This window comes from Scyliorhinus canicula, chromosome 14, assembly GCF_902713615.1.
Source record: "Scyliorhinus canicula chromosome 14, sScyCan1.1, whole genome shotgun sequence".
In the NCBI taxonomy this organism is placed as follows: Eukaryota; Metazoa; Chordata; class Chondrichthyes; order Carcharhiniformes; family Scyliorhinidae; genus Scyliorhinus; species Scyliorhinus canicula.
The window spans coordinates 159,016,979-159,026,449 of record NC_052159.1 but is presented as its reverse complement, the minus strand read 5'-3'; the positions used below and the strand labels follow the sequence as shown (position 1 = coordinate 159,026,449).

The following is a 9,471-nucleotide window of genomic DNA, read 5'->3' as shown; positions in this document are numbered from 1 at the left end:
CCCGCACTGTCCCCCCGCACTGTCCCCACACTGTCCCCGCACTGTCCTCCCGCACTGTCCCCCCCGCACTGTCCCCCGCCTGTCCCCGCACTGTCCCCCGCACTGTCCCGCACTGCTCCCAGCACTGTCCCCGCACTGTCCCCGCACTGTCCCCCCCGCACTGTCCCCGCACTGTCCTCCCGCACTGTCCCCGCACTGTCCCCGCACTGTCCCCCGCACTGTCCCCGCACTGTCCCCGCACTGTCCCCCGCACTGTCCCCGCACTGTCCCCGCACTGTCCCCACACTGTCCCCCGCACTGTCCCCGCACTGTCCCCCGCACTGTCCCCGCACTGTCCCCCGCACTGTCCCCGCACTGTCCCCGCACTGTCCCCCGCACTGTCCCCCACTGTCCCCGCACTGTCCCCGCACTGTCCCCAGCACTGTCCCCCGCACTGTCCCCGCACTGTCCCCCGCACTGTCCCCGCACTGTCCCCGCACTGTCCTCCCGCACTGTCCCCGCACTGTCCTCCCGCACTGTCCCCCGCACTGTCCCCCGCACTGTCCCCGCACTGTCCCCCGCACTGTCCCCGCACTGTCCCCCCGCACTGTCCCCAGCACTGTCCCCGCACTGTCCCCGCACTGTCCCCCGCACTGTCCCCGCACTGTCCCCCCGCACTGTCCCCGCACTGTCCCTCCCGCACTGTCCCCCGCACTGTCCCCCCGCACTGTCCCCCCGCACTGTCCTCCCGCACTGTCCCCGCACACTGTCCCCGCACTGTCCCCGCACTGTCCCCCGCACTGTCCCCGCACTGTCCCCCGCACTGTCCTCCCGCACTGTCCCCCGCACTGTCCCCGCACTGTCCCCCGCACTGTCCTCCCCGCACTGTCCCCCCCGCACTGTCCCCCGCACTGTCCCCCGCACTGTCCCCGCACTGTCCCCCCCGCACTGTCCCCGCACTGTCCCCGCACTGTCCCCGCACTGTCCCCCGCACTGTCCCCCCGCACTGTCCCCGCACTGTCCCCGCACTGTCCCCGCACTGTCCCCCCGCACTGTCCCTCACTGTCCCCGCACTGTCCCCCTGCACTGTCCCCCCGCACTGTCCCCGCACTGTCCCCGCACTGTCCGAACACTGTCCCCGCACTGTCCCGCACTGTCCCCACACTGTCCCCGCACTGTCCCGCACTGTCCCCACACTGTCCCCCGCACTGTCCCGCGCTGCCCTCCGCACTGTCCCCCCGCACTGTCCCCCGCACTGTCCCCCGCACTGTCCCCGCACTGTCCCGCACTGTCCCCCCGCACTGTCCCCGCACTGTCCCACACTGTCCCCCCGCACTGTCCCCGCGCTGCCCTCCCGCACTGTCCCCCCGCACTGTCCCCCCGCACTGTCTCCCCGCACTGTCCCCGCACTGTCCCCCCGCACTGTCCCCGCACTGTCCCCGCACTGTCCCCCTGCACTGTCCCCGCACTGTCCCCCCGCACTGTCCCCGCACTGTCCCCCGCACTGTCCCCGCACTGTCCCCGCACTGTCCCCACACTGTCCCCGCACTGTCCCCCGCACTGTCCTCCCGCACTGTCCCCGCACTGTCCCCCCGCACTGTCCCCGCACTGTCCCCGCACTGTCCCCGCACTGTCCCCGCACTGTCCCCCCGCACTGTCCCCGCACTGTCCCCCCGCACTGTCCCCGCACTGTCCCCGCACTGTCCCCGCACTGTCCCCGCACTGTCCTCCCGCACTGTCCCCGCACTGTCCCCGCACTGTCCCCGCACTGTCCCCGCACTGTCCCCGCACTGTCCCCGCACTGTCCCCCCGCACTGTCCCCGCACTGTCCCCGCACTGTCCCCGCACTGTCCCCACACTGTCCCCGCACTGTCCCCCCGCACTGTCCCCCCGCACTGTCCCCGCACTGTCCTCCCGCACTGTCCCCGCACTGTCCTCCCGCACTGTCCCCACACTGTCCCCACACTGTCCCCGCACTGTCCTCCCGCACTGTCCCCGCACTGTCCCCGCACTGTCCTCCCGCACTGTCCCCGCACTGTCCCCGCACTGTCCCCGCACTGTCCCCGCACTGTCCTCTGTTTTTGCTGCCCAACAAAACTGATTTCACACCCCCCCCCCGATATATTTTGTAGCTCCCTTCTTTACCTGAGAAAGTGAACTTACCTTTGGGGATTGAGCCAGTGTAAGTGATGGACAGGCCGGAGGAACCCTGGTCACCCCGGTCACCCTGTGGATTGAGGGAGAATGTTAGACTTTCACATTTCACTCTGCTTTGCTCAGCATTGACATCATACCAGGACCGGCCATGTGGAGCTGTTCACCCTCAGGCGGCAGGAGAGTTTTGGCGTGGATCGTGCTCTCGTTGTAAAACACAAACTGCCTTCACTCTGTTGGAACCAGTGGAATGAGAAATGTCCGATTCAGTTAGTCAGCACTGGCAGGTGAAGGAGAGAGAGTTAAATCTCAGCCCACTGTCACACGCGGCATGGACTGGAATCGATGGCAGGAAGGGGAGGGGGACCTGGTCTAACCTGGGACGGTCAGCAACGGCTGCCTGACCCAGATGAAATGAAAAAATGAAAATCGCTTATTGTCACGAGTAGGCTTCAAATGAAGTTACTGTGAAAAGCCCCTAGTCGCCACATTCCGGCACCTGTTCGGGGAGGCTGGTACTGGGAATCGAACCGTGCTGCTGGCCTGCCTGGGTCTGCTTTAAAAGCCAGCGATTTAGCCCAGTGAGCTAAACAGATGTGGGGCGTGTGACAATCGCGATTCTCAAAAGTTCAGGCAAACGACATGGATGAGAGTTCAGGCAATAAAGAAATCCAGGGTCAGCACGGGCTTGGAGGGCCGAAGGGCCTGTTCCTGTGCTGTACTTTTCTTTGTTCTTTGAAATGAAAATATAAAATTCTGATCAATCAGGTATTAAGTGGAACAAATAACCAGCGGCAGAGTTTAATTGGTGCTAATTTCAGATGGAGTTTACAAAGGGTGAAATGTTGACGGGATGGGCTTTGCAACCACTTCTGTTAAAGTAAAATGACATTTAAAAAGGAAAACGAGAGCCAATCTGGGATTCGTAATAATTAATCACAAATCATTAACCACCAGCCATGGGCTGATGTTGCTGTTTCAGATTCTTGCCGCTCAGAGAGAATTGTGGGATATGAACATGGGACAAGGGGATTGGGATTGGGGGCATCAGTTTGTGTTGTGACTATTTTGCGGGATTGGAATGGGTGGAAAGTTTTCCAATCTGGCGGGGAGGGAGGGGTCCATCTGTTCTCGGTCAAACATTTAAATGATGGCAGTTCAGGTGGCAACTATGCTGTGAACAGTCGCTCATTTAGCAGCTCCCGCTCTTAGTGGTTTTTTGACGGCTTTTAAGCTGGATTTTCGTGGAAATGTTTTCTAACATAAGTGGACCCCTATCCTATGGAATTACGCTCGAGAAATAATCGCAAAAGAAGGCATCAAACGCTGTTTGGAGGTGAGGATCTGAGCTTGGTGGCTGCAATGGCAGAGAACATAGAACATAGAACATAGAACATAGAACAGTACAGCACAGAACAGGCCCTTCGGCCCTCAATGTTGTGCCGAGCCATGATCACCCTACTCAAACCCATGTATCCACCCTATACCCGTAACCCAACAACCCCCCCTTAACCTTACTTTTATTAGGACACTACGGGCAATTTAGTATGGCCAATCCACCTAACCCGCACATCTTTGGACTGAGAAGCGAGGTCCAGCCCCACCGGCCCAATAGACGATGGATCGGTTGGTTACAGACCTGGATGAGACGTTTGCCCAGCACCGTAAGGAGTGTGCGAGGACCTGACCAAGGTGGTAGCCTCGATTAAGGAGGCTGTCGACCGGACGGAGGTGACAGTGACGGCCCAGGGACAGTCGATCCAAAAGCTACAGGAGTAGGCGACGGAGCAAGAGGAGCAGTCCACTGGGATGGCCCTGCAAATTGGCATTTTACAGGATCGGCAAAAGCAGCTGCTGGAAAAGGTGGAAGACCTGGAGAATCGTTCCCACAGGCAGAACATTCAGATGGTCGGTCTGCCAGAGGGAAAGGAAGGATCGGATGCCGGTGCGGATGTTGTGAAGATGTTGGAGAAAATGATGGGGGCAGAGGCGTTCGACAGGCCGTTGGAGGTGGACCGGGCTCACAGGGCACTGATACACAAGTCCCAGGGTCATGAGCCTCCGAGGGCATTGGTGGTGAGGCTGTGTCGATTCCTGGACAAAGAAAGCATCATGGGACGGGCAAGGGAGACAAAACGGTTCGTATGGGAAGAAGCCGAGATCCGGGTTTACCAAGACTTGGGAGCAGAACTTGCTGAGAGGAGGATGAGTTTTAATAAAGTTAAAGCGGCCATGTATGCGAAGGGAATAAAATATGGACTGCTCTACCCGTCCCGTTTTTGGGTAACATACGAGGAACGGGAACTGTATTTTGGTTCGCCGGAAGATGTGTCGGGCTTTATGAAAGACAACAACCTGGGGGACCCATAAGGTCTTAATCCAAAGAGAAAACTGGTTGGTAGCGATTTACGTGAAAAGGTTCTGTGCTGCACGGTAACTGGAGTTACGATGAGAAGGGGGGGGGGGGGGGGGGTTCTTCTGGAGTTACCCAACTTTGACCTTTCAATGTCTGTACTCAGGTACCGTTTCTTCCTTTTTGTTTGTGTTTGTTAAAAAAAAGGTCAAAAAGGGAAAATAATAATAAAGGGAAAAAGAGAATGGAGCTGGGAGAAGAGTTTTCAAATTAAGTTGGTCCAGGAGGGAAAGGCGCCTGTTCGAGTTTTTACATATCTAATTATTTCTGTCCCTCCATTGACCCTGTTTGTTGACACTTCCATTGTTTGGGGCTCTGTTTGAAGGTGATAGGGTTGATAAGATGTTGTAAAGGGGGAGGGGTGGGCCATTGAGTTTGGGCTGTAAGTGGAGGGTGTGTTAGTTTTTTGCACTCGGTGCTGTTGTTCTGAAACTGTAATGAGCTGGCAGGTAAAAGGTCCAGCAGCCGGTAAAGTTTGAGGCTTCACGGGGGGAGCTGCCAGGTTAGCGGGTAAGGCTGGTTCATGGAAGCAAAGTGGGGGGTGAGCTGAAAAGTGACGAGGTGGAGGGGATGGGATAGGGGGGGGGGGAGGGGGTAGGGATGGGGGGGAGGGAGAAGGGATGGGGGGAGGGGGTAGGGATGGGGGAGGGGGTCGGGATGGGGGGGGTAGGGATGGGGAGGGGGTAGGGATGGGGGGAGGGAGTAGGGATGGGGGAGGGGGTAGGGATGGGAGGGAGGGGATAGAGATGGGGGAGGGGGTAGGGATAGGGGGAGGGAGTAGGGATTGGGGGGTGTAGGTATGGGGGTAGGGGGTAGGGATGGGGAGAGGGGGTAGGGATGGGGGAGGGGGTAGGGATTGGAGGGTGTAGGTATGGGGGGAGGGGGTAGGGATGGGGAGAGGGGGTAGGTATGGGGGGAGGGGTTAGGGATGGGGGGAGGGATGTGGGGAGGGGGTAGGGATGGGGGGGTTAGGGGTGGGGGGAGGGGGTAGGGATTGGGGGGTAGGGATGGGAGGGAGGGGGTGGGGGTGGGGGAGGGGGTAGGGATGGGGGAGGGATGTGGGGAGGGGGTAGGGATGGGGGGGTTAGGGGTGGGGGAGGGGGATGGATTGGGGGGGGGAGGGGGTAGGGATGGGGGAGGGGTAGGGATTGGGGGGGGTAGGGATGGGAGGGGGGGGTAGGGATTGGGGGGGTAGGGATGGGAGGGGGGGGTACTGCTGACGATTTGGGGACTTCCAGGAGGCTGGAGATGGAGATTGGATGGTGGTCGCCACCAATGGGCGAATCTGGGCAGGTGCGGGCCACGGGCTAAGGGTTGGCCGAGGAAAGGTCAAGGCTGATCAACAGGGGAGGGGGGCAGGAGCCCCCCCCCCCCCCCCCCGACCAGACTGGTTGCGTGGAATGTTCGTGGCCAGAACGGGCCGGTCAAGAGAGCCCGTGTGTTCACACACCTGAGACAGTTAAAGGCGGACGTGGCCATGTTACAGGAGACACACTTGAAGCTGGGGGATCAATTTAGACTAAAAAAGGGACGGGTCGGACAGGTGTTTCATTCAGAATTGGACTTCAAAACAAGGGGGGGGGGCATCCTGATTAACAAAAGGGTGGCGTTCGAGGTGGGGAAATGGTGACAGACCCGGGAGGCAGATTTATTATGGTGAGCGGGAAAATGGAGGTAATGGCAGTGGTGTAGGTAAATATGCCCCAAACTGGGACGATGTCGCGTTTGTTAGGAAGATGCTGGGAAAAATCCCGGACCTCGACTCGCACCGGTTGATTATGGGGGGCGATTTTAATACGGTCTTGGATCCTAGGTGGACAGGGTCGAGTTCTCGGTCGGGGAAAGTGTCAGCAATGGCGACTGAGCTGCGAAGGTTCATGGAGCGCATGGGGGGTGCTGATCCGTGGAGATTTGAGAAGCCAAGGAGTAAGGAATATTCATTCTACTCTCATGTGCACAAGGCGTACTCCAGGATCGATTTTTTAATATTGGACCAAACATTGTTAGCGGGGGTGATGGACACAGAGTATTCAGCAATCGTAGAATCGGACCATGCGCCACATTGGCGAGACCTACAGGTGAACCTGGGAAATTCTCAGCGCCCACAGTGGAGGCGAGATGCAGGGCTGTTAGCGAGTGAGGGAGGCCATTCGGGGATATATAAAAACCAACAACACGGGAGAGACCGCGGCTGGGGTGGTGTGGGAGGCATTGAAAGCGGTCCTCAGAGGGGAATATATTTCGATTTGGGCCCATAGGGAGAGGGCTGAACGGGTGGAGTTGGACAGGCTAGTAGGAGGAATCTTGCGTGTGGATCGGAGATATGCGGAGTTCCCGAATGAGGAGCTCCTGAAGGTGTGTCAGAGACTTCAAACGGAGTTTGGGCTCCTTTCCACAGGAAAGGCGGAGGGTCAGCTGAGGAGGGTAAAAGGGGCAACATATGAACATGGGGAGAAAGGTAGCAGGATGCTGGTGCATCAGCTGAGGAAACAGGAGGCGGCAAGAGAACTAGGGAAAATTAAGGATGTGAGGGGGAAAGGAGTGAGGGATCCGGGGGGCGGTTAATGACGTGTTCCGTGAATTCTATAGCTGTTTATACGAGTCGGAACCCCCTGTGGGGGAGGAGGGAATGAACCAATTCCTGGAGAAGCTGGTGTTCCTGAAGGTAGATCAGAAGCTGGTGGAAGTCTTGGGGACCCAATTGGGCTTGGGGAGGTGATAGACGGATTGGGGGCAATGCAAACGGGTAAGGCCCTGGGGCCTGACGGATTCCCAGTGGAATTTTACAAAACGTTTCGGGGCTAGTGGGGCCGCTGTTAGTCAAGGCTTTCAATGAGTCCAAGGAGCTGGGAGTGCTCCCCCCAACGCTACCACAGGCATCTATCTCTCTCATCCTGAAGCAGGACAAGGACTCGGAGAGCTGTGGACCCTACAGACCAATTTCCCTTTTAAATGTAGATGCTAAATTACTGGCAAAGATCTTGGCCACCAGAATAAAAGACTGTTTCCCAGAGGTAATAGGTGAGGATCAGACGGGATTTGTGAAGGGCAGGCGCCTGACATCTAATATCAGGCGGCTTCTCAATGTCATAATGATGCCAGCCGATTGGCGTGAGGGTGAGGTGGTAGTAGCCATGGACGCGGAGAAGGCTTTCGACTGAGTGGAGTGGAAGTACCTGTGGGATATTTCAGGCAGGTTTGTGTTCGGGCAGGGATTTGTGGATTGGGTCCAGCTGTTCAGGCCCCGGTGGCAAATGTAAGAACCAACCGAACCCGGTCAGAATATTTTAATCTTGGGAGACGGACAAGGCAGGGCTGCCTGCTCTCCCCATTACTGTTTATCCCTGGCCATAGAGCCTTTAGCAATGGCCCCTGGATCATGGCAGGTAATAGTGAGGGGGGGGGGGGGGGGAGCACAGGGTTTCTCTCTATGCGGATGAATTGCTGCTTTACGTTACAGACCCGGTGTGGGGGGAATGACCAAAATCATGGAGGTACTGGGAGAATTTGGGCGATTTTCAGTCTACAAGCTGGAAAATGGGAAAGAGCGAAGAGCGAGATGTTTGTGATCCAGGCGGGGGGCAGGAAAGGAGACTGTGGGATTTACCTTTGATAGTGTTGGCGGGGAGTTTCAGATATTTAGGGATTCAAGTGGTTAAAGAGTGGGGGCAACTCCACAGGTTAAATCTGGGCAAAGCGGTCGGCCAAATGAAAACGGCTTCCATAGATGGGGCATACTCCCACTGACGTTAGCGGGAAGGGTCCAGACAGTGAGGATGACAGACTGCTTTTCTTTTTTCAATGCCTTCCGATTTTTGTCCTAAAGGCTTTTTTTAGAAAAATAAATGCAGCAATATTGAGGTATGTGTGGGCGGAGGAAACCCCCAAGGGTAAAGAGGACACTTCTGGAGCAGGGTTCGCTGTGGAGGGAGGGGGCTTGGCCCTCCCGAGCTTTATTAGCTGTTACTGGGCAGCCAACATATCGATGGTCAGGAAGTGGGTAGTGGGGGAGGTGTCGGTCTGGGAGCAGATGGAGGCAGCATCCTGCAAAGGTACGAGTGTTTGGAGGCTTTACTGATGGCGCCCGTGCCGTTCTCGCCGGCTCGGTACGCTACAAATCCTGTGATGGTGGCAGCCCTGAGGGTGTGGGGGCAATGGAGGCAGCATATGAGACTGGAGGGGGCGTCAGTGTGGTCACCGATCTGTGACAATCACCGGTTTGACTGGGAGGGGGGGGGGGGGGGCTGGATGGGGGCTTTAAGGTATGGCAGCGGGCAGGGATTGAGAGATTTGGGGATCTATTCATCCAGGAGGGCTTTCCGACCTTGGAGACATTAGAGGAGGAGTTTGACTTGCCGGGTGGGAACAGGTTTCGGTACCTTCAAGTGCAGGACTTTGTACGGAGGCAGGTTCCAAGCTCTTCGCCTCCCCCCGAGGGGACTACAGGATAAAGTGCTGTCAAAAACAGGTTGGACGTGGGAAGGTTTCAGAGATATACAGGGAAATATTAGAATGGGAAGGGGCCCCTATCAGAGAGGTGAAAAGGAAGTGGGAAGAGGAGCTAGGAGGGGAGCTGGAAACTGAACTGTAGGAAAAAGCTGTGAAAAGGGTAAATGCATCCTCGTCCTGTGCTGGACTCAGCTTGATTCAGTTCAAGGTAGTCCACAGGGCCCACATAACGGTAGCCCGGATGAGTAGGTTCTTCGAGGAGGTGGAGGACAGATGTGGACGGTGTGGGGGTAGCCCGGCCAGCCATGTTCATATATTTTGGGCATGTCGGAAATTGAGGGAATTCTGGCCGGGATTGCGGATGTTTTGTCAGAAGTCCTGGAAGGTAGGGTAACTCCGAGTCCAGAATTAGCAATATTTGGGGTGTTGGAGGATCCTAAAAAAAGGTTTAAATTATACTGCCCCCCTTTAGGAGC

General features: G+C 57.3%; 1 protein-coding gene across 1 annotated transcript in view; it reads right to left on the bottom strand.

Moving 5' to 3' along the window:
- Positions 1–9,471, bottom strand: part of LOC119977247 (collagen alpha-6(IV) chain-like) — a 257,936-nt gene that overhangs the window by 107,014 nt on the left and 141,451 nt on the right. The window contains exon 16 of the mRNA XM_038817958.1: positions 2,125–2,206. Coding sequence (XP_038673886.1) covers positions 2,125–2,206 — 82 coding nt within the window. The remainder of the gene's footprint in view (positions 1–2,124; positions 2,207–9,471) is intronic.